The sequence below is a fragment of the Ipomoea nil genome, unplaced genomic scaffold (assembly GCF_001879475.1).
Source record: "Ipomoea nil cultivar Tokyo-kokei standard unplaced genomic scaffold, Asagao_1.1 scaffold1834, whole genome shotgun sequence".
NCBI classification, from domain to species: Eukaryota; Viridiplantae; Streptophyta; class Magnoliopsida; order Solanales; family Convolvulaceae; genus Ipomoea; species Ipomoea nil.
The window spans coordinates 2,451,092-2,477,544 of record NW_017618262.1 but is presented as its reverse complement, the minus strand read 5'-3'; the positions used below and the strand labels follow the sequence as shown (position 1 = coordinate 2,477,544).

At 37.1% G+C, this 26,453-nt stretch overlaps 1 protein-coding gene and 1 long non-coding RNA gene across 2 annotated transcripts; both read left to right on the top strand.

Annotated features, from left to right (window-relative positions):
• Window positions 1–14,079: 14,079 nt before the first annotated feature.
• On the top strand, window positions 14,080–19,221 carry LOC109192748 (serine/threonine-protein kinase D6PK). Its single transcript, XM_019343452.1, has 2 exons — window positions 14,080–14,899; window positions 18,268–19,221. Exons 1-2 carry the CDS (start codon window positions 14,091–14,093, stop codon window positions 19,073–19,075), a joined length of 1,617 nt encoding a protein of 538 aa, XP_019198997.1. The 5' UTR covers window positions 14,080–14,090; the 3' UTR covers window positions 19,076–19,221.
• Window positions 19,222–24,988: 5,767 nt separating this feature from the next.
• Window positions 24,989–25,281, top strand: LOC109193183. The gene is made up of 2 exons (XR_002056223.1): window positions 24,989–25,146; window positions 25,190–25,281. It is a non-coding gene; the product is annotated as an uncharacterized LOC109193183 (long non-coding RNA).
• Window positions 25,282–26,453: the final 1,172 nt, after the last annotated feature.

Genomic DNA, 26,453 nt, shown 5'->3' with positions numbered 1-26,453 from the left:
ACTAACATAGTTATATATTTATGTCCAACAACACCCGTAATTCTTTTGAGTTTCTAATTTATATCGGGGGATAGTTAAGATGTTTGGGTATTTAAATTTCATATTTTACGAATGGTGAAATTAGGGGACAATATTTCATAATTTGTTATTCCGTATTATATTTGAGTAGAGTGTACAGATGTATGAAACATTGATCTGGTGATGATTGTTGAGCATATTTTGAAGAGACGGAACAAGGACTTGGACGTAAATATTTTTAGAGTTATTATTTTGAGTTTCTAACTTATATCGCGGGATAGTCAAAGTGTTTGGGTATTTAAATTTCATATTTTACGAGTATGTTTATGACTTTGGTGGCGAAACTATGAGACAATATTTCATAATTTGTTATTACGTTTGAGTAGAGTATACTGATGTATAAAACATTGACCTGGTGGTGATTGTTGAGCATATTTTGAAGGGAGGGAACAAACTAAGACATGGACGTGGATGTTTTTAGAGTTAATCTTTTGAATTTCTAACTTATATCGTGTGAAACATCCATTATTCTTTTGAGTTTCTAATTTATACTGGGTGATAGTATTAGAGGAAAATCGAACAAATCATCTACTGATAAGGTGACAAGGGATTGTCACTGTGTTTGGATATGCATATTTCATATTCAAACGGGTATGTCTATCACTTGGGTGGCGAAACTAGGGGCAATATAACCTTTCATAGTGTTAGATATATTAAATATAATATATTTAATATAATATATATTAAATATAATATAATATATCTATAATATATATTAAATATAATATATCTATATATTATATTTATATATTGAGAAGAGAGAGAGGAATAGAAGTAAATGTTTATTACTTCACTTGATGATTATGAATAAACAAAAGCCACTTATTTATAGTGAAAGAGAAAAGCAACAATGCTAAAGTTTAGGAAGTAATTAGAGGCCATGATTCCATGTACTCCATTTCACGTAGTGCTATGCATGCATCCACGTTCACACACCTCCTTTTATTTTTTAACAAATTAACTGCTAACTACTTGGTTTAATATATTACTAATAATAATAATAGCATTATTATTATTATAATATAACATTGCCTCCTTTAAACCAAGTTGGATATATTGGTCATCCCAATTTCCTTCTCCAATTTAAGAAATGTCTTCGTCTTCAAGTTGGATATACTGACTTGTATTTCGTTCTGTAAACCCACTTCACTCCAATTGGCTTCTTCCCAGGAGGTAAATCTGTTAACTCCCAGGTACCATTCTTTTCAATGGCACGTATCTCCTCATCCGTCGCCTTAAGCCAATGAGTTTCTGTAGCAGCCTCTTCAAAAGTTAAAGGATCACAATATGCAAACAGAGCAAATTGAATAATCTCTTCATCAGACAGGTCATTATCTTGACCCAAAACATAATCTTGCAAGCGAGCTGGTAAGTGGCGCTCGCGCTGAGATCGTCGAACTGACGATTCTGGCTGTGAAGGAGACTGGACATTATCTGGAATCGATTGCTCTTCAATAATATTTTCAACAGCAGGAATAACAACTGAACTTTCATCTTTAGCTAACCAATCCCAGGCACCATATTCATCAAAAGTGACATCACGACTTATAACAACCTTTTTAGTTTCAGGATTGTATAGTTTATAAGTCTTTGAAGCGTCACTATAACCAATGAATATGCATTTCTCACCTTTATCATCCAACTTCTTTCTCAATGGATCTGGCACATGTGCATATGCCAAACATCCAAAAACCTTGAGATATTTGATAGAGGGTTTTCTCCCACTCCAAGCTTCTTCGGGCGTCTTATCATGGACACTCTTAGTTGGACACCTATTCAACACATAGATAGCACAAGCAACAGCTTCTGCCCAAAAAGGTTTAGGCAGATCCTTGGATTTCAACATGCACCTTACCATATCCATGATAGACCTATTCTTCCTCTCAGCCACTCCGTTTTGTTGTGGAGTGTATCTAGCTGCCATCTGATGTTGAATACCCTTCTTTTTCAGAAAATCATCATAGGCAATATATTCTGTAACTCTATCAGTTCTCAAGATTTTAATCTCATAACCACTCTGCTTTTCAACAAAAACCTTAAATTGTTTGAAAACATCACATGCTTCAGAAAGTAAACCCATGTTTTTCTACTGAAATCATCACTGAAAGTAATAAAGTACTTACAACCTCCATGTGAGGGAACTTCCAACGAACACAGGTCTGAGTGAACAATCTCCAACTGTTTTGTAGCTCTCCTTGACTTGCCCACGGGAAAGGGATCTCTATGCTTCTTCCCAATCACACAAATCTCACAGATACGATCAGGGACATTCACAACAGGTAAATCAGAAACAAGTTCCTTTCTCGCAAGATAGTTTAATCCAGAGAAATGAAAATGCCCAAACCGCATATGCCATAACCAATTATCATCACAAACTTCAGAATTAAAGCAATCAAGGAGAATATGCTTAATTTTCAAAGGAAATAGTCGATTTTGGGACATATTTACCTTTGCAATCAAAACTCCTTTAGCATCTTCAATGGTACAACACCCTTGAGCAATATGTATCTTATATCCTTTTTCTGACAACTGACCCAAACTCAACAAATTTTGGTGTAGTTCAGGAACATAGAACACATCGGATATAAAATTGTGAGTACCATCCTTCAACTGAATAGAGATTTTACCTTTTCCCAAAATTGGCACCTTTGACTTATTGCCAAAAGTTACTTCAGACCGGACTGATTCATCTAGTTCGGAAAACAATTCTTTCTTCCCACACATATGGTTACTACACCCAGTATCCAAGAACCATATGTTCTTATCAGCAGAAAAACTATCACTGGCCAAAAGTAAGGTTTCAGAATTCTCACCAGACTTTTCAGCAGTATTTTCAGCAATGTTTGCTTGATTTCCACGATTGTTGTCCTCATTATACCAACAATCTGCAATCTTGTGCCCATACTTGCCACAATTGTAGCAATGAAATGGAAATTTACCTTGTTTGGTATTACCTCCACCTCTTCCTTGGTTGGAGTTACCACGTCCTCCTCCTTGGTTGAAGTTACCACGACCTCTTCCACTAGAACCTCCTCTTCCTCTTCCACGACCTCTACCAGATCCTCCACCTCTTTGATTAGTGCCAGTCACATTAAGGGTGACTTGGCTCTTCAAAGCTTCTTCTGCTAGTGGTTCCGATTTTGACGCAATCCTGTCAATATGACTTTCTACCATACCTTTCAGCTCTGCAATTGATAAGAGCTCGGTTTTGTGTGACTCTGTGATCGAAGCACCACATGGTCATACTTCATCGGCATAGTTCGAAGAACTTTTTCAACCACTGCACCATCTTCAATCGTATCTCCATATAACCTCATCTTATTCACCATATCAATAAGACGAGTGAAATACATATCTATTGTTTCTGTAGAGGTCATCTCACAATTATCGTACAACCTTCTCAACGACTGCAACTTAGACTTCTGTGCCCGATCGACTCCTTTGTGTGACACCTTTAAGATGTCCCAAGCTTGTTTTGCTGTTTGAGCACGAGCTAATTGCCCAAAAATAGAATAATGAACACCTTGCTGAATCTGACCCAAGGCCAATTTATCTCGCCGTATAGCGCCTGCATCAGCTCCTCCGGGTAGACCGGGATCAACAAAGCTCCAAAGATTTTGAGCTTGCAAATGTGTGGACATCATAATTTGCCAATAATTGTAATCGAGTTTCCCGTCCAATTTGGGACCCGTCCATACAATATTGAAATTTGCAGCCATATTTCACTACGAACAATATCTCGGGGTTGAAAGGTTGACTGGCTCTGATACGGGGTTGAAAGGTTGACTGGCTCTAATACCAAATGTTAGATATATTAAATATAATATATTTAATATAATATATATTAAATATAATATAATATATCTATAATATATATTAAATATAATATATCTATATATTATATTTATATATTGAGAAGAGAGAGAGGAATAGAAGTAAATGTTTATTACTTCACTTGATGATTATGAATAAACAAAAGCCACATATTTATAGTGAAAGAGAAAAGCAACAATGCTAAAGTTTAGGAAGTAATTAGAGGCCATGATTCCATGTACTCCATTTCACGTAGTGCTATGCATGCATCCACGTTCACACACCTCCTTTTATTTTTTAACAAATTAACTGCTAACTACTTGGTTTAATATATTACTAATAATAATAATAGCATTATTATTATTATAATATAACACATAGTTTTTCATTATGCTTGATTAGAGCATACATGCATGTGTAGAATTTGAGAGTGACTCGGTGATGGTAATTGTAGAGCATATTTCGAAGAGAGGTAATAAAAAGGACTTGTACAACGTGTAAATTTTTAGAGTTACATGTGACTTGGTGAGGCAGGATTAGATCATATGTGCACTTTGCATCATATACACATTGCAAAACAAATTCTGGTATGAATTAGATAGCAATTCAATACATTAGTGATAGAAAGCTTGATTTGCAAATTATCATTGGCTCCCTTACTGGACAGGGTGCGACAAATAATCCTGATATCGAATAACATTGATATGCTACAACCACATTTTATATAACTTACCTTAAAGTATTTTCATCACTTTTTTAATTGTTTAAAAAACTCACTTATTACTTTTACTTTCAACGTAACTCGAATTGAAATATAATAATTAGTTGAGTATAAAAAATGTATAGCTATGAGCAGTTGATGATTATTGTAGAGAGGAATTGGGGGCAGCATTATCTGGGGGACATGGAGAGGTTGACGCCATCATTTGTGTACTGTTTAATTGCTTTCCTTTTTCTTTTAATCTTTTCTTGTCTTTTCAAATCGTATTAATATGTAAACACACACACCGTAAGGGAATTGGGATCTCATCTCCAGAAATTCCATAAATCTATCTGTTAATCTATATATATACAAGTCAATGGATATGAAATGTGAACCTCAGCTCCAGAAGATCGACATGTAAAATCCAAAAGAAAAATGACAGAAAACAAAAACGACGACGTGTAAAATCAAAGATAATGCTACGCATGCAGTACAAAATCAGTGCTTAGATTGCATGTCAATGTGATCACTCACTCTGTCAACAAGTAATCAAACCTGTTGGATGGGCATATTAATTTATCCCAATTCCCAAGTTTAATTTCTTCAACACTGACCAATAATAGCTTAATTAGTACGTACATGTGATTCTCTTTACCCTGTTAAAATGAATTTAGCCGCCCCATGCCATTGATTTAGAGTATGAGAAGTCTTGCTTGGGACTTGTTTTTAGATGGTGTACGTGAATTTGATTCTTATCATGAATATTGGAGGTTTGGATTTGAATTGGTCTTTTTGTGCGCAGAAGGATGTTGGAAAAATTTAAAGATGAAGATGAAAAAGCAATTTTGTCTTTTAAGTGTTGTCCCACGTTACTTGTCTAGATTGTCTTTTTTCACCTTTTAAAGGCTATCACCTTCTAGAGAGTTTGAAGTATTATGGAGGGAAAGGAAAAGGGGAACCCACATGTGCTTGTGCGCTGTGGTTAATGTTTTGCTCCGTCAAATATTTTTCTGCCCCTATTTTTGTGGAATCGTGGACTACCTAGTCCGTTTCTTCCGGTTGCATTTGTGACTTCTGCGTATTGCGTTTATTTTGTGGCAAGTGGAAGCGCTATCTTCGTTCCTTTTGTGGCTGGAGTGGAGGGGCTGTTATATCCTACTAGTATATAAACAGCTCCTCCCATCATTCGAAGCACACAGAGACCTTGATCTCCTCTGCCTTCTCTTCTTTGCTTCTGTATAAGCATTATGTGCGTTCTGCGTTTGCAAGTCGAAAGCACACGATACCCTGATCGTGACATGCTTTTAATGTAGTGTTAAGTATAACATGTCGTAAGAACATCTCTCTTTTCATTCTTTAATTCTTCCAGTCGATATTAATAGTACTTGTACAACATTGTTGTCTTACTACCAGTTTCGACTCATAAAAAACAACAAAGGAAACTTGATCGGTGTGAGAGTTTTAAAAAGTAACTAAAAATATATTTCTCTGGTTATCTATATTCATATACAATACACCTCTTTATACTAAATTAGAAATACTTATAATAATTGTACGGATCAAAAAGAAAAATATTTATAATAATTAAGCTACTCAAATTATTCTAATTATACAAGATATGTTTGCAATCAAGAACCAGTGTTTTAGCTTTGGGTCTGGCACCGCCTTCACACTTAACCGCATTGATCATAGCTTCGGAGTCTGTCTCAATAACAACTATGTTCATGCCTTGGCTTTTAACTAGACAGAGCCCACGGTTCATACTTTGTTTGTTTGGTGTTGCATACTTTGTTATGACAATTCATACATTAACTATAGGATGATCACAGTTCGATTGGACTCGACCGAATTAAATCGAACCAGGTACTGTAATGATTGAATTGAATTTGGTTGTAATGATGATTCCGATTTATTAAAATCATAAATTTAAAAAAAAAATGGTTTGTTAGGTGAAAATCGGCAATTCAGAATTGAAATCGAATTGCGATCATGTATAATTAACTAATTGAAATTTCACTGTTATCATAATCTATACTATATATAAAAACAAAATCCTAAAATTTTAACTTCCGCTCAATTCCTAAAAAATCTCTCCTCCTAATAAAATATATTGATTTCTACATTCTCATTCGTACAATAATTCTGCGCTAAAATTCTATTCTCATATTATTATAAAATACTGTAATACAATCTATACTATATATAAAAACAAAATCCTGAAATTTTAACTTCCCGCCCAATTCCTAAAAAATCTTTCCTCCTAATAACTTTTGACTTTTGACACTAAGTTGTAAAGTGTCAAAAGTTCGGCAAGGCATAACTTTTGACTCCGTTGTCCGTTTTAGATAAATGTTTTTTTGAAATCGCGTATTTTTTCGAGATCTATCCACCGCAAACTGCCGTAGGCGGTTTGGCCCACGAATTTCTAAAAAAAAAAAATACTTGATTAAAGAGTTTCTAAGAAAAAACTATGAGAACCTTATGTTTTATTTATGAATTTTTAAAATTTTTATTTAAACAATTGTCCCGTGCATTATTTAATAATCTTTCTTTATAATTGGTCTAATTATTTAATTATGGTAAATTTGGGAATAATTAATGATGGTAATAGAAATCCTAGAAGAATATAGAATTGAACAATATTTAATTATTGTTATATTATTATTGTGACTCACGGAATACAAGAGTTAATGCCATTTTTGGTCCTAGACTTATTGGGGCATTGGCACTTTTCATCCTCCATAATAAAAATTGCCACTTAGTAGCCACTGTTATTGATCGTTGGACAGTGTTGATCCTCCGTCAATGACGCCGTTTGTTGACCGTGAATTAGAAGGGTTTTTCTGTCTTTTTATGTTCTAATCCTTGTTTTTCTCCATCCATTGGTCACTGCTACATCCATTTCTTCAAACTGAGGTTATCCGCTTCAGTCCTTTCTAACATTAAGGAACCATCTTCACCAAACTAACAATCACGAATTTTACATTTGACATCAATCTCAAGATAATAGAAACAAGTGCAGTTGGAATAGAAAAGGTGTTAGTCCATGCCTGTGGAAATTTTGTCGAGCATACAACATAACTAGCAAAGTCAGGAATATCACCCAACCCCTCCCTTAACCTTTCTGCATCAACTATAATAGGTATGCCCCTACTCTTTGCCTCCTGCACTACAATCAAAGCAGTCTCATGCAGCCTTCCATCTAAGTAGACAATATTTACTCCAAGCGCTGAAGACAATTTTGATTTGGGTATGTAGACCCTCAGATATCATGGGTGGATATCCTGGAGTGAAAAAGCACGTGCGAGTTTTTTTTTTTTTTTTTTGTTTTTTTGTTGTCAACAATGACATATGTGAATGGTGAGTTTCCTCCTTTGGACACCACCATAAAAGATGTATCAACACCATCCCTTTCAAGCTCATCAAGTATTCTTTCGCCATGCGAGTCATCAGCAACCTTAGATATGATCCTTGGATTAAGACCAAGACGAATTTTATCATCCGGGTTTTATCAAAGCATTGTCAGTGTTACCACCTCCTTGAACCTCAAAGCTGGTGCTCCGAATTTTATCATCCGGGTTTTATCAAAGCATTGTCAGTGTTACCACCTCCTTGAACCTCAAAGCTGGTGCTCCGAATTTTATCATCCGGGTTGGGGAATGAAGCTACAGCAGCCAGGAAGTCAACACCGGTCATTCCAACACCTCAGATAATGCGATTTTTGGGGAGCGGCGGATTCCACATTTTCAGCTTGAAACTTCAATGAATTTCAGGTAGAATAACAGAGTTTTTTAGGTTGTGCACCAAGTAGTTGTGGTCAGAGAGAGAGAGAGAGAGAGAGAGAGAGAGAGAGAGATGGGAAGGATATTTGTGGTCAATATGGAAGGGAGGACTTACAGGTGCAAATTCTACATCACGCCATCTACAACTACAACTGTTATTTACCATAGGAGGGTTCGCCGACCTGCTGCCCTCTCTGCTTTGCCGGAACCAAAAACCACCGGTGAAGGCCCCAACCTCGCCGGATCTATTGCTGCACCGCCAGATCTGCCTTACTGGTCCGTCGACGGAAGGAGTTACTGCCTCGTATGCTCGCCGCCGTACCCACAACTCGCCGGAGAAGAACCTCGCTGCTACTCACTACCGACGGTTACTACTTAGCCGCCAAGTCTCGCCATCTCGCCTCACAGGAGTCACAGCAGCGCTGGTCTAAACAAGATTAGAAGAATAAGACATAAAAAGACAGAAAAGCCCATTTAATTCACGGTCAACAAACAGCTTCAATGACGGAGGATCAAAACTGTCCAACGACCAATAACAGTGTCTACTAAGTGGCAATTTTTATTATGGAGGATGAAAAGTGTCAATGCTTCAATAAGTCTAGGACCAAAAATGACATTAACTCCAGAATACAATACAAGAATATTTAATTATGGTTATATTATTATTGTGCCTCACGACCATTATATACTAACAGTACTTGAAAAGAAACTAATAATAATAATAATATAATAATAATAATATAAGTGGTAATAATAATATCTAAAAGTAATTAAGTATTAATAATAATAGTAAGAATATTAACGTAAGAGTTGTAACATAGAATAAATCGTAATAATTAATAACTATAGTCTATGATTAAATTTGGAATTGTCAGGAAAGATAAACGACCTCTGGTGAAATTAACTCTTAAATAATTATATATCGATTTAAATATTCTTAATATATTACAACAATTCCATTCCGTGCATCGCACGGGTGAAAATACTAGTAATAAATAATGAAATTTAATCCCTCTCCATTTACAACAAAACATGAAAACTTTCATCATCTACACTTTTTTTTTTTTTTGGCACAAGTGTCAAATAGGCCCATCTACTACTGTGAAGTGCTCAATTTTTAGCACGAACTAAATTAAGTGCCAAATAAATCCATCTACGAGTTAAATTTGTTCAATTGACTTTTTTTACAGGTTAATAACAGGTTACCTATTTAATTATTAAAATAAACAAATAAAATAAAATAAACTAAAATTAAAAAAAAAATAAAAAATACAGCCGGTGGCTGCCATTTCAAAGATAGTCGTGGCTGTCCGGCGAGGACAGCCGGACAACCACGACTGTCTAATATGAGGTCCAGATCTGGACCTCAAACGGCCTGGAACGAGGGCGGCGGCCCCCGTTCCAGGTCATGGACAGGCATGGCCATCTAAAAAAAAAAAAATCAAATTTTTTTTTAGACGGCCATGCCTGTCTGGGGACGGCCATGGCCATTGCCCTCGTTCCAGGCTGTTTGAGGTTCAGATCTGGACCTCAAACATGACGTCCAGATCTGGACCTCATATTAGACAGCCGTGGCTGTCCGGCTGTCCTCGCCGGACAGCCACGGCTGTCTTTGAAATGGCAGCCACCGGCTATCCGGCGAGGACAGGGTGGCTGTATTCTTTTTTTTTTTTTTTTTATATAATAATTTTTAAATTATTTTGAAATTATTTTTTTAATAATTGAATTGGTAACCTGCAAAAAAAGGTCAATTACCTGTAAAAAAAGCTAATTGAACAAATTTAGTAGGTAAGTGTGGTTAATTAACCTTTAATTTAGTTCATGGTGGGAATTGAGCACTTGACAATAGTACATGGGCCTATTTGACACTTCTCCCTTTTGAGAATTGAGCACTTGACAATAGTACATGGGCCTATTTGACACTTTTCTTTTCTTTTTTTTTTTTTTCTTTTTTTTCTTTTTTTTTTTTGCGGTCAGACCCCCCACCCACCCCATCCCCATCCAGTTGTTATATTATAGACCGCGGTGCATAATCGATTATGCACCGCGGCTCATATACGGCGCCGTTTCTTTAAGTAAAGAAACGGCCCGCCGTTAGAGTTAACGGAGTCCGTTTGTTTGGTGTATTAAACACCAACTGACACTACAGTATATCCAAACCGACACTGCAGTTATATCAAAATGATACTATAGTTATAGTGAAATGAAACTGCAGTGTATATAAACTGAAACTGAATAACATTTCACATATTTGAGTGTATATTGTACAATGAAGCTGTAATTATATCAAAATAATCATGTAATTGTGTTTTAACAAAACTATAGTGTATATAAAATAAAATTAAATAACATTTTCACATATTTGAGTCTATAAAATATCGAATGAAACTATAGTTATATCGAAATGAAACTGTAGTTGTGTTCAACTGAAACTGTAGTGTATACAAAATGACACTGAATAACAGAGTTACTTTTTGTAAAAGGGTGCGAAACGACGAAAATAAACACTGTTAATTTTCATTTAAAAAAAAAAAGACGCGCGGTGCATAATATAATTTGCCATCCCCATCCCCATCCATTTATGTTCAGTTGTTCACAAGTAGTCATTGTATAATTAATTCGCAAATTTCATTTCCCCATTAAGAAACATAGCTGGATAATTGATAATGAAAAAAGAAAAGAAAGGAAAAAACTAAAAACATGTTCTAAAAAGCAAAAAACAGAATGATCAAATACTAATTTTTACAGTCCATGAGTCTTTTTGTGTTAAGAGACAACAAAACAAACCTATTTTGAAATTCAAAAATAAAATTCCAAAAATTTTAAAATTTCACAAATTAACACATGGTTATTTATGGATGGCAATGGGGTCGGGTAGGCCGGGGACTCGGAGTGAGCTTTATTCATCACTCGATCCATATTATATTTTCTCCACTCACCCTCACTCCCAACTCGCATCGGATGTGCTTTTTCAAACCTCACTCCACCCCATCAAGTGCGGATGCCTACTATGGGTACCCATTACTTATCATCTTATTGGGCCAGTCCGGTGTGAATGTGAATTAGTCTGAGTACGGTACGAGTTTAAAGGTGCCTCATACACCCAGGGACGAAGCCTTGTTCGTGCGGGGACCAATCACAATTTGAGAGAGAATAATAAAATACATTAATATTCATTTAACATATTTCAAAATACATCATTATATTACAAATCTACTAAAATTTAAAACGCCTTTTTTTTTTTTTTTTTGCAATTTGTTTTTCAAGGTATACTAACAACAATCTTTAATAAATTCATTTTCCATATTGTTACGGAACGTAGTCTTTAAACATTATTACTAACAAATTAAACCATTCACCAAAGAGCAAATATTTCTTAAATATGGATAGTTCACCTATAAACATTGTTAAAACACTTTAAACAAATTTAAATCAAGTGTGAATTAATAAGAAAAAAAGTCATTAATTAAAAAAAAAAATTCTAGGAAACAAAAAAAAGAAGAAGAAATATGTGATTGGAAGGGGAAAATGCTTTGGTGAGGGGGCCACAAAAAAAAAATACTATTAATAAGAAAAAAAAAATTTTGGGGGGAGGGGGGCCAAGGCCCCTTGCACTTATCATGTACCTTCGCCCTTGCTTACACCGGGTGCTGGTCAAATTAATTTTTTCATACGAGATGAGATTTGAACTTTCAATCTCTCTTAAGAGATACATTATTTTTTTTTATAACTCTTATGTAACATATTTTGATTTATTTAGAAAAAATTTGTGAGTCACAACTTTTTTTATTTTATTTTATAAAAAATTATGGTATATGAGTATATGACGGAAATTTTATGTATCATTTTGCAGATGAAACAGGGTGCTAGTTATTGCTTTTCTTTACATGATTCTCGTGATTGATTTAATTTGTTGACCTCATCATTAGCTCACTCGACACCATGCCCCAATATTTCACCTGTCGTCTCTATTCACCTACTTCAAACTTCAAACTTTCACTTCCTCCTTACCATTTTGATTTACACTTTCAAAGATTTCTTCCAAAAAAAAGTGTAATTAAATTAACGTAATCTTAATATCAAATTATAAATTATAGTTTGAAGATCAATTATTATACTGATTGGGTGGCTACTAATTACAATTTATAGTGGAGTTTGTATAAGCTTGACTTTGTTTTCGAGTGGTTTTCTATCTCTTTTTTGTAGATATATTGGAGTTGCTAGATCCAAATTCCAATAGTAATGTTTTGGTTTTTCTTCCCATTGTATGTAAATAATGAAAAAAAAAACCATCACTTTTGAATATAAAATTGGTGGTGATGATGCCAAGGATTTTAAAATTTGATTAAACAAGGCCGGATAGCTAGACAAGTAAATGATTTGATTGATCGTCTAGTATATATTTAGCCTAAAGTGTACAGAAGTCCCAATAAGAGCGTATACGTTCTTATAAATAAGGGTCTTGTCCCATAACCATGTACCTATGATCTATTAATCTACCATTCTCTTCTCCTAATCATATCTTTCGTTATTCTCCATTTCTTAATTGACACTATTTACTAATATTCAATCATTATATTTGGAGCTTTACTGACTAATCAGAAAATCGAGTCCCATCATATGAATAAATATTTTTACAACACTATGAGTAAAAATAAATATTTTTACAGCACTACGAGTTACATTATCATATGTTTTGTAAAGTTATATATTCTAATTTGTGGGGTCACAAAATTCACGATACCATAAATTATCTATGAAGAGACCAAATCCCATATTTTTTGTATTCAAACCCTATGGCTCATGCAAGTTTTGTTACATCTGTCTCAGTTTTTTCTCCTATAGGCTATAGCCCATTGGTCATAATACACATATCAATTATTTTAAGATACAGAGGTCCATTTAGTATCTTATCTTAACAACTTTGCTGTAGGTTGGAGCAACATGTATTATATTTGCCTCCTAAAAGTGTACCCAGTCTGCAACAATGACCTAAACCAACATTGGGTTAGTACAACAAAGTGTTATACAGATAAGGGGAATCCCCCATTATTATATTACTTCAAGCTTTTTTTATTGTTTGAATTTTGTCCACTAGAGTAAGGAGGGTTTGAATACTTATTTCAATATTTTCCTGTAATTTATTTAATAGTGATGAAATAAATATAAATAAATTAACACCAAAATAATTATGGAGAATAAATGAATTAACATTAAGGAAATGATTGTTACTAAAAGTTGAACCCACAACCTCAAGTGCCCTCCACGTCTCGACCTGACAAGCATTTTGGAGGATGTAGCTAGTTGTAATCATTATTCCATGGACCGTGACCATAAATAAAAGTTACATTTTTAATATACTAAAATTACATTATTTGTATATGTAAAGTACGTAGTATATTATTTGAGTATCGAAAGTACATTATGTTGTATACTATCAAATAATATATTTTTAATATATTAAAAATATACCTTAACCAGCTTGGTTGACGTGAATGGTCGTGCACTCTTATCTTTAAGAGAAGTCGAAAGTTCAAAACCGCTCTCATATGGAGAAATCAATCTGACCAGCACTTTATCTCTTAATTGGATCGATCCTATGTGAAACTCAAGATTAATCTGAATATGGTACGGACTTAGGTGTCTCGTTCACTTGTGAGGCAACCCAAATTACCAATCCTCAATGAATATAATATGGAGTAATAAACAAAAATATGGGCCCAACCCGGGCTAATATGTCCATGGCCTGTATTACGGCCCAAAACAAGATTTCAGAACCCGAGGAAAGCCACAGCGCGACCCTTGAAAAGGCCATGTCATCGGTCTCTTCAACTTCTCAAATCTCTCGCAAAAGTCTGTGTAGAGAGTCAGCCACGTTAGCCATGGAGCCATGGCTAGATGACTTAGCCGACGACCTCCAAAGCATAAGCTTCAACTCCGCCACTACTACCACCGCCACCGAAATCCACCGCTCCACCAGCTCCGGCTCCGAGGCCACCTGGACGGCTGCCTCCTCCGGCTCCTCCCATTTCCTCCCCCCTCCGCCTCCCTCCTCCGCCAAGTCCCGTTCCGCCATTCCCTCCGGCGACCCCTGCTGGGACGCCATCCGCCGCGCCCTCTCTTCCTCCTCCTCCGCCTCCCCCTCTCTCTCAGTCTCCGACCTCCGCTTCATCCACCGCCTTGGCTCCGGCGACATCGGCGCCGTCTATCTCGCCGAGGTCAAAGCTCCCCCGCCACCAGCCGAGCCGCCGCAGCCGCAATCTCCGTCGCCATTACAGCAGCCGGCTCTCTTCGCCGCCAAAGTAATGGACAAAAAGGAGCTAGCGAGCCGTAATAAGGAAGGGCGGGCGAGGACAGAACGGGAAATCCTGGAAATGTTAGACCACCCGTTCCTTCCCACCCTCTACGCCTCCATCGATTCCCCTAAATGGTCGTGCCTCTTAACCGAATTCGCTCCCGGCGGCGACCTCCATGTCCTCCGGCAACGTCAGCCCGCCAAACGCTTCCCCGAATCCTCAGTCCGGTGAGATCCTGATTCCTGATTTCCACATCAATACTGCTTTATATAAGTTAAAATTCCAATACATACATGAAATAATCACGAGCGGTTATGGCGTTTCTGCATTTTTTACCTAAATTTGTATGGAGATTCTGTGATGATTGAACATGAATCGTGAGGGAGATGAGATGAGAGTTACGTGTCATTGAACGATCGGCGGGGGCCACCACCTGACGGAATAGCTGGTGTAGGTCCCACCCATTCGGTCACTGTCTTCTCCACTTTACTTCTGAAAGCTGGATCTACAGTGAACCGACGCACAGCGGATCGTCGCTCCGCCTATATTCCGGCGAGCTTCGAAGCCGGAAAAGTTTGTTCGCCGATTAGTATATAGATTAATACAGTCTGACTGAGAGCTGTGTCACTATTCTCTGAGCTCGAAGTCAGAGTCATTCCAACCAATAGGATCACGACACGTTAATATCGTAATAATTTATAATACGGGACCTACCTAGTTCCTTATTAAATTACAATAAATTAATAATTTTTGTTTTTAATTTTTTTTTACAATAAATTACTAATTAAACGCTTAGTTTTTTAAATCAAAAAATATATGTATATTTTTTTTGTTCATTAATCACTGTTGGTTGTAGGGAGAGCTCACACGTAGTACAAACCTTTTAGTGGGGGATTCCATATTAGAGTTGACTTAAAAGATGCCTGTAATACATGGCAAGAAAATTAATTTTCTTATGTTTTTTTAAAGGAAAATGCTCTTTTCCCCTAATTTATTTCTCCTCCAAACATTTACCTCTTGGCTAATCTTATTACTAATTACTTCGGTCTTCCATTGTCTAATTTAGTTAACAGGGTTTGACTGAAACTATTTTTAATTTAATTTTTTATAATATTAAATTTAGTATTGGTATATAAAAATATATTAAAGAAAATAAACTAAAAAAAAAGAATTGATTTGACCATTGAATAATAGGAAAATAAATTTAACTACCAATAAGATGATGCCACAAGATGATGCCACATAGGAAGGAAAATTATTAGGGGAAGTACTATAGGGGTTTGTTAGTTTGTAGCATTGCTTTTTTGTTTTGGTCCATTAAAAAAACCCATAAATTAAGGGATTGTAAAACGGCAAGGGAATTTGGTTTCCCTAAAATTTTGCTGAAATCAGGGATCTAACACGCTTTAATTTTATTATTATTGAATTAGTGGTGATTTTTACCATATTTTTTATTTTTTTTTTTCCTTTTTTAATCAGTTTTTTGGGTGAAATTGGTATAGAATCGAGACATTCTAGTGTTCTACTAAACCATAGGTTTTTGCCCACATATGAAAACTATTTTTTCTTGATTTATTTGGTATTTTTAGGCCATGTGTATCATTTTTCCTTCTTAATTTATCGTTTTACCTTATTACTTGGTAATAAAATTCTTTATATTCGTAGATTATTACACTGTTTATATTCATGGATTACTACTTGAGAACCCGGTTTGAAAAAGATTTAAAAAGAATCAAATCAAGTATGACTAGGCAATAAGGTAAATATTAACTTTAAAACTAAGCAATGGTAAAGAAAATGGATTAAAGTTGCGTTTGATGGATTTTTGCAGAAACTCAGGGATCTAGCATAGGATTTTGTCAGTTAAATTGTGATTCTTACCTTATTTTATCAAGGTGGTCCTTAAAATTTGGAGTTAATACATAGGGGGTGGGGGGCCCTTTTTGCATTCCATGTTTGACAATTATCCCATATTTACACACAAGTGAGGTTACACGGATGATGACAAACTTGGATAGGGCCAAGGAGATGGTGGCTAGAAGGATGGAGTGAATAATTTGAATTATTGGATCATAATCTAAGCATGGTAGGTCTAGCTTAATATGGAAAGTGGCTATGATATAGCTGATATTTGATTAGGTTCATAATGACCATCTGATTTGCAGAGTTTTACAGGCTAACTTTGGGAGTTTTTGGTAAATAGTTGTGAACTGATTGGGTTAGTAAGTTTGACTAGTTGATAACATTAGCTAATTGTAAAAAGATATTTGATAAATTAACTGTTACAAAAAGCTGCTTTGAGCAGCTTTTTGAATTTTAGCTGTTTAGAGCAATAAATTGTTACAAAAAGCTAATTAATCAAACATTACCCATATTGTTTGTTTAATCGAGTCAAACAGCTAATACTGGTCAACTAAACTAAAATTGATTGATAAGCTAACTATGTTACTAAATAGGGTCTTTATGTAATTAAGTCACTTTTTTTCGCAAGAAAAAAAGTGTGAATCCTCTCCTTGGCATTTCCTTTTGGACTCTAATGCCTATAGAAGATCCTGGTGGTCTGTTATTTCCTACTCTTCCTCGTATTATTGTTCAACATAAGCAATGTGAGATGTCGATGTAAGTCCATTAGTGTAAGAACAAGAAGAAACAAACAAAAGGAAAAGTAGTTGGATCAGTTATATCCGTGAAAGATTTGGTGAGTGATATCTGCTTGTCAGTCCCCCCTGCTTCTCTAGCTTGTTAGAAGTTTTTGTATGCAATTTGGTATCAGAGAGAGACTATGGTCCACGTGTTACTTAGAGCCCGTCAAAAGTAACTGACTCTTAGTTGGGATGGTCCTCTGACTCTTAGTTGAGAAGGTTATTGAAAGGATTTTGTATGAACAAGACACCATGGAAGCGTATTACTGTATGACTAAACAATGTAATTATGTTGAACTTCTGGTAAAGCACCAAAGAAAAGATGCCAAAAAGCTAGGAACAGAAAAGTGAAAGCGATTCCATTATAGAGGGACAAAATAGCCTAGGACCCTTGCACTTTTGATTTGGTTACATTGTTACTGAAGGGTCCTGGACATTCATGGAATAAAGCACAGTAGCAAGGAAACATATAGGTCCCTTCTCCACACGATGTTGCCCCTTGTTGAACTAGAACCAGGAATGGTTTGTTTTTCTGCCACTAGTTAGTATTCCTTGCTTTTGTTTGGATTATGATTCACATTTTCCACTTTATCCTTTCAAAGGATGAATTAGGGTGTCGGAGGGCAATAACCCACAATGAGGTAAACCAGCTTAGGTTGTCCATAGTCCGTACGGGATTAACTCATTGATTCAGTAAGCAATATTTGGGAAAGAGATCAGGTTCGAAACTCAACAGGAACAGTGTATGGATTATACTCAAAGTGAGCAAATTCCTTATAGTTTGAGCCCATGGAGATTTAACCTTGGGAAAAGTTTAAATTGTTCATAGCTGACTGGTTCAAAGTTAGTTGTGGTTGTCTGTCATTTTTATGTTTTATGATTATCTTAGCTTGCATTTGTAACCATAGATCATTATATATTTTGGTGGCTGATTTTCATGAATTAATCTGCAGATTTTATGCATCAGAGGTGATTGTTGCTATAGAGTATGTACACATGATGGGGATTGTTTATCGTGACCTAAAGCCAGAAAATGTGTTGGTTAGATCAGACGGCCATATTATGCTGACGGACTTCGACCTTTCCTTAAAATGCGACACGTCTACATCAACTCCGGCGCAAGTAATCTCCGGCCAAAACACGCCCGCCGGCCCGGCGCAAAACCAGTACAGCTACGCCATTGATCCGCCCAAGTTCACCGCATCTTCCTGCATCCTTCCCAACTGCATAGTCCCCGCCGTCTCATGCTTCCACCCGAACCGGAAGCGCAAGAAGAAGAAGCCCGGCCAGCACAGCGGGCCGGAGTTCGTGGCCGAGCCCGTCGACGTCCGGTCAATGTCGTTCGTCGGGACGCACGAGTATCTGGCGCCGGAGATCGTCTCCGGCGAGGGCCACGGCAGCGCCGTCGATTGGTGGACGCTCGGAATCTTCATCTTCGAGCTGTTATACGGCGTGACGCCGTTCAGGGGCGTGGACAACGAGCTAACCCTAGCCAACATCGTCGCCCGCGCCCTGGAATTCCCCAAGGAACCGCCCATCCCCGCCGCCGCCAAGGACTTGATATCACAGCTTCTGGTCAAAGATCCGGCCCGGCGAATGGGGTCCACCATGGGCGCCACCGCAATAAAGCACCACCCGTTCTTCCACGGCGTAAACTGGGCACTTCTACGGTGTACACCGCCCCCCTTCGTGCCGCCGCCTTATGCTCGTGACGTTTTGTCCGATGAAAGCTGTCCCGACACCCCGGTTGAGTACTATTGAAAAAAAGGATAGCACCCCAATCCCGAATACCACTATTAGTGTGAATATAGATTAATATATGGAAACTTTCACACTCTAAATTATATATATATACAGTGATTGACCTGTCGGGGTCCGGTGCAATGGCTACATATAATTTTCTAATACATTATTATCTCTAGCCTATTCATGCATGTTACTTGTTGGTATGGAAATGATAAATGACGTGAATAAAAATCATACGTTGTAGTTTGATGGTATCAAAAAGACAGGTTTTAAGTTTAACAGATACTATGAATATGTTAGAATATGTATATCGTAATTTGTACAGTGACGAACAAAATATTTGTCACACCGAGTAGTCTGTACAGTGGCGAATCTACTCAGCAATTTCTTAGTCATCAATAGGGGTGTAAATGAGCCGAGCTGCTCGTGAGCGGTTCGATCAACGCTCGGCTCGAACTCGGTCAAAATCGAGCTCGGCTCGAGCTCGAGCAGCTCGTGAATTAAACGAGCACGAGCCGAGCTTAGGTATTGTAGGCTCGCGGCTCGACGAGTCGCTCGCGAGCTTTATAATATAATATATAATATATAATATAATTATATTGTATTTAGTATATAAAAATAATAATTAGGGGAGGAAAATTAAAATACTTTAATAATTATGTATGGATAAAAGTCATAAAACAAAGTAGTTTAAATTTTAAATCAAACAGGTCAAATTCGATATCAAATTCGAGGCTAAACTCGATCTCGAATTCGAGTTTAAACTCGAGCTCGAGTTCAGGCTCGAATTCGAGTTCGAGCTCGAACAGTGCAGTCAGTGCTATCATTAACGAACACGAGCATGAGCATACCCAGGCTCGGGCTCGGCTCGGCTCGTTTACACCCCTGACACATGCAATAATAGAAGATAGACGGAGGGAGAGAAGGCAGGTTGGAAATGGATTTGGTAATGCGAAAGTCAATGGCAATGTCGGAAAGATCGGATACGGACAACGTGAGTGTAGACATTTTGGTATCGGGGAGGGACGACGTAGGCGTGCATGGGTGGTTGGTGGGTTGGTAGGGCCGTAGGGGCCAAAAATCTTTTTATGCTTCTGTTTTATTTGCTTGTCTAATATTAATTAATGCATGGTTCTTCACATGATCTGTTTTTTTCTTTTTTTCTTTTAATTTGTTATTTTAATTTTAATGCTACCGTGTTTTTAATTTCTTTGATTTTATTTTTATTATTGGAGCGGTGGCGACTCCATTCAATAAGCCGTGGGTCTAGTGACGACCCTACTCAAAATTTGTCTACCAACAAAATATAGGAAGTTTTGATACTCGATAGAGACGAGATTAGAGATTAGTCTAAACAATAGTATATGTATGATTATTAGTATTAATTAGTAACGTAAGTAGTGTTACTAAACAAAATGATTAAGCTTCCGAGATCAAAGTAACGTTTCAGTAGTGTTGACCTGTCGATTGACTACCCGATGGTCATAAAACCAACAAACGCGATAGTTGTTTGGTAAAGATATGAACAAACTTGGTGGATTTTTGAGTCTTGACAACTCCAACAAGTTGCTCAGTGTTATTTGATTGGGCTGATTAAATTAGTCCGACACCTAATAGATGACATAGAAATTAGAATTACGAACTTGTAAGATTTAAACTCATTCTTCACTTTGATTCTCATATCTTTTTTTTTTTTTTAACCTCTGATCTTCTTCTTCAACTTTTTCTTTGTTGCGGAATACAAGTTTTTTTTTGGTCATGTTTTATAGTACAATTACATATTAGTGTTCTTTTTCATATAATTTGTATTCCCTTTTTAGTATTTTTGGATACCTGCACAATTATGTCTGATTCCCTCATATAATTTACTTGTACGTATTTGTGTGTGTGCAGGTATGTGTCAGCTTAATGTATTTATGATGTAGTAGTTGAGCACTGATTTTAAGATTTTGACATCATGTACAAAAATCTTAGAATCACATACGAAAAATCTATCTGAATTTTTTTGTTAGGCCAACGAAAAAAAAAAAAAAGCACTTTCTCAAAAGTTATGCAGAAACCTAAATGGATTATACTTGTGTGAGACCGTCAAACGGATCTTTATTCGTGAGATGAGTCGGGAAAATATATAAATGTAATATTTATAGTGAGTTAATTCCAGCAATGGTCATCCGACTATTGCGATTTTCCAAAATTAGTCCTCAACTTTTAATTTGGACGAAAAAGACACTTGATTTTCTAATTTGTTCCACCAAATGTCCTTCCGTCAAAATTCCGTTTCTTAGCCGTCACTGTAGGGGGCAAATCTGTCTTTTCATTATATTACTTTCTTCTTCCCAATTTTCCTCTTAGCCTACCTTATTTGACGTTTCCTGGCTTATTTGACGCACATAATTAGGAAGAACTCCAGCACACTCACACTACCTCCCTCCCCACTACTTCCATCTCCCTGTTTATATATATAATCTCTCGCCATTTCTTCTCAAACCCCTTGTTGACTCTCTCTCTCTCTCTCTCTCTCTCTCTCTCTCTCTCCCCCTTCTACTCTATTCTAATTAAGGTTTGCAGAGTGCGAGGTTATAGATACATATATATATAGAGAGATTGTGGATTTTGGTTCGGAGATGACAATGAGCAACATTAACAGCAACGTCGTCGCTGGGCATAATAATTTGGGTGACACGACGTTGACGAAGGTGTTCGTTGGAGGGTTGGCGTGGGAGACGCCGAAGGAGGCCATGAGAGAGCACTTTGAGAAGTTTGGCGAGATTTTGCAGGCTGTCATCATCACCAACAAGCTCACTGGCAAATCCAAAGGCTACAGTTTTGTAAGCCTTCTTCTTCTTCTTCTTTTTCTCCATGGGAGATGTCGTGGAGGCTCAACGGAGTGATCGCCGAGATCGGATTGAAGATCGGCTGCCGGCTGCGAAGTCAGGGGTTCCGAGTCGTCCGTTGCCTATGGAGTTTTTTGCGGCAATGGAGGTTGTGCATGGCCAATCGGAGGGTGGCAAAGGAGAGGGGAGTGCATCTCGATCCTTCCCCCCAATCAATTTGACGATCGCCAACCTCCTGAAATTCTGGGGTCCGAGGGGTCGCCGAGGGAATTCCGGTCAGTTACGGAGTTTGACGTCGTTCGGGATGGTGAGGGGAGTCGCCGTTTGGTCGAAACCAACCACCACACCGATCAAGGCTCGAGACGACGGTCACAGGAAAACACCATCGGTGCGGATCTGTTAGTGGCTGCTGGGGGTAACCTCGCCGCGACCTTACGAATGACGAAGGGGGATGATTTTTGGGACTTACTGCGAGCAGATTACTTCTCCGGCCAGGATGCACATCGACAACCTTCGGCTGAGATTGATGGAGGCACGCAGATGGTGGCCGCTGGGGGTGGAACATTTGTGGGCCAGCCAGCGAGAGTAACAGGTCTTAGAACTCGTAAGCGTAGTCGGAGGAAGAATAAAACCAAGAACGCCAGTTCTTGAGAAGTTCCACCTACGACCACTGGAGTTAGATACCTTCGATCGTTGGTGGTGGTGGGGATGCGACCTATGGAGCTGAGCCACTGCCCACATTCGTTGCTTAGAGTTCGCAGCTTGTGAGGAACTCTGCTCCAACAGTTGTAGAGACACAACATAATGAATAGACAAATTTACCCCTTAAACTAACGACCAACAAACGTTTATTAGACGGAAGGACCTTTGGTGGAACGATTTAGAAAGTCAAGTGTCTTTTTCGTCCAAATTAAAAGTCAAGGACTAATTTTGGAAAATCGCTATAGTCGGAGGACTATTGCTGAAATTAACTCTATTTATAGTAGCAAATGTAATACTAAATATTATATTTAATCTTGACCCGACCCGTCTCAGAGACAAAGATGCATGAGACGGTCTCACACAAATTTTTGTCTAACTCAAATTACCAATAACAACTTTTTTTTTTTCTTTCATCATCTCTCTCCTCCCTATCGTCACAAGTTTTTGCCAACCCAAATTAGAAGTAACAACTTTTTTTTCTCTCTTTCATCCTCTCTCTCCTCCACATCCGATTTGCCTAGAAATTTGAGAAAAAAATCCATTGTTGATAAGAGCAACCCCAACAACTCTTTTTGAAGGGTTTTTGTTGAGTTTTATGTTGACATGGAAAAGAGAGAGAATTAGAGAGAGAAGAAACAAATTTGTAGAAGGTTGATTTTTTTTTTTTTTTTTATTTTTTGGGATGAGAGAGAGAGAGAAAAAAAAAAAAAAAAAAACTTAAATGGTGTTGTGCGCACTAGTAGTGCCTAACAGGCGCATGTAACAGTAGTTTTTTTTTTTTTTTTTTTTTTTTTAAATTTAAAATTTCTCTATTTTTTTTTTTAAATTTAAAATTTCTCTATTTTTTTCTTCCATATTGATATCAGCATCTGCACTTTTCCATCTGGTCATTACTACATTGATGGATTGATGTAGAGGTGGGGGCTTCATTGGTGAGAGTTAATTTTGTAATTGTCATGCATGTGCATTAATGATAGTCATAATTATATGATTAGATACATATAACCTTATCCGTATGGAAGGACCAGGGTAAACATATAATTATATGATTAGATACATATAACCTTATCCGTATGGAAGGACCAGGGTAAACATAGACTTAGGGATGTTTGGTTCATGAAAAATGTTTTCCTTTGGAAAAAGTGAAGGAAAATGTTATTTTCTAGTGTTTGGTTCATGGAATTCATTTTCCAATGAATTTCTCAAATTTGAGGAAAACAAAATCCTTAGTTGGACCAAGGATTTTGTTTTCCATGGAAGATGGGAAGAAAAAGTGATTAGATTGCCTATTTTACCCTTGCTTTCTTTTTTAATTATATTACTTTTATTAATTTGTAGGGGCATATAGGTCTTTATACTCATTATTTCTTACAATTCCAAATCTAACCAAACAATATAATTAGTATTCCTAGTAATTCTTTTTCCACCAACCAAACAATGAAATTCATCTTTCTAGTAATTGTTTTTCCATGGAATTTCAATTCCACTTCCCTTAAAATATTTTCCGCGAACCAAACGAGCCTTTATAGTGGGGTATATTAAGATACCCAGCAACCGTGGAAGGCTAGGGTAAACATAGAATTGTAGAGGGGTACATTAAGATACCCAACAGCCCATTAGGTGGAAGGATCAGGGTCTGGTGCCCACAAAGAACCACCTCACGAGGATGAAACTCTCACATTACGACTGTTAGCCTTGATCTTGCGTTATTGCCCACTATCTGTCGCCCAGGAACTAATTGAGCTACACGTGCGGACTAGATACATATGACATATTCAATTTTGGGTGTAGAACTCCTAAAGAGCAAATGATGGAAGGTGGGGTTAAGAGGTTAAAGCATGGTGTTTTTGGAGCAAATTAGAAGCAGCTAAGATGTGAGATGATGATTACTGGTTGAATAGCTGACTTTTAATTTTGAGACAAAAAGAAAAAGGAGATATAGTAATTATGAAAATTGATCATTGATCAGGTGAAATCTGATTTGAAGGAATAGTAGTAGTTAGAGATTTCTACAGGTCCAGGCCAATTTGAGAATTTATCAAACCAAGATTTTGTTGCTTGCATTTTCCTGGTTGTTCGCTACTGAATAGAGCAAGAGTAATGGGCTATTCAAATTGCATCATATCCCTCACCCTATTCGCTTTTTTGGTTTGATCTGATCAATTATGAGTAACCTAGACTGATCGAGTAAGTTGATTTATCTTCTTGTGATCCTTTGTCGACTAGAATCACAAGACGACGATATTTACCCAGTACACATCGTGTAGTAGCTATTGGTTTCCCTCGTCACTCAAGAAAAAAAAATATTGCATCCCTCACTAGCTATCCTATGTTGTTTTGTAGGTTTTGCTTTACAAGCAGGTAAACAAACTGTTGCTGCAACTGTAACCCGCCTTGTGACTTTAACCGACAAAGAACCACTAAACCAGCCTAGTTTGCCGGGACTCAAACCAAGAAGCATAACAATAGTAAAGAGATTAAATGACAATAATATTCATAGTTGTTACATTCTTTTCATCAATACATAAAGAAGACAACAATTTCCAATATGTTATATTTTAAAACACATATGAAAACATGATAATTGTTACAGCCAGTAGCTACCTGTTAGTTGTGATTGGTAGTAGAAACCTATTATTCATGGCTGGAAGTTGCAACCAGCAAGTCCATTGTCACTTTCTTGATGCAATATACAGAGTAAATTAAAGAGTCAATATTGGTGCAACCAATATGCAGAGGGAGGAAGTATTTATTCCATTGAGTTACCGTGATTTACATCTTCTCACATGCTCTATCGGGTCGGAGTGTGGGGATTAACCTTTATTCCCATTGTCGTGAGAATTAGACTACAAATTAGTCTTATGATTATGGCTTCCAAGAGTTTCCACTGTTTGCTAAAGTCCACATTGATAATGTAGAAAGCATGTAAAGGTGCATGAGCAGCATAAAAGAAGGGGACAGTCAACAAGAAAAGCATACCTTTCTCGGCCTTTTGGCTAAGATCAAGTGTAGTATCTGTTCTTATCAGTTTAATATCTGATACGTGGGCCATTGTCTCACACGATATTAATTAAATTTTTTTTAGGGAAAGGCCCATCAAGGTAGCTTGCTACTTTTGGGTCTTTGAGTGTCGCCTTGGTATTGCACCATTGCCTTGGCCTGGCATACCCCACCAATTTCATTCCAACATTTTATAATATATTTGCTTTGTTTGTGTCAGTTTGGCTATTTTTGGTCCTAATTAGTAATTACTCAAAAAGTCTGTCATGCAACTGCTGTTTTAATCTGTCTGATTCTAATACTTGATGGGTTATGGTGCTTATTAAAACGTATGTTCTGCACCCTTCAAGCAAGCAAAGGGGACAAAAATGACAGTCTTTGCATACCACACTACTAGCTATCTTGAAAGAATCAAGTTTAAGAGCAAATCCTTCTTGCATTGATTGAGTAATAAGAACAAAAATAGGTTGTGTGCTCCAGAAACACCACTTGACATCAATACCAAGCAAAAAGGTCAATCACCATAATTTTTTTTTTTTTTTGGGTTAGACCACTAGGTGTGCCCGTACCATACTCAGACTAATCACCGTTCGCACCGGACCGACTCAACTAAGGGCAAAGTGTTGGTCATATTGGTTTTTCCATATATATAAGAGGTGGTTTTGAACTCCCAACCTCTCTTAAGAGATGAGAGAGCATGACCACTTATGCCAACCAAGTTGGTTAACACCATAAATTTATGAATGAATAAAAGGAAGCATACCCCAAAGTAAAACATAAAAGTATACCTTTCAAGATTTTAGATAGGAGGTCAATAAGAGGTATCTACCAATTCAGGGGTGAACAAGTCATCTCTT

Excerpts from the sequence above, each read along its gene's own strand:
- LOC109192748 (XM_019343452.1), top strand. The coding sequence starts at position 14,091 with ATGGGCCCAACCCGGGCTAATATGTCCATGGCCTGTATTACGGCCCAA. Across the intron at positions 14,900-18,267 it reads TTCCCCGAATCCTCAGTCCG|ATTTTATGCATCAGAGGTGA; the intron begins GTGAGATCCTGA and ends ATTAATCTGCAG.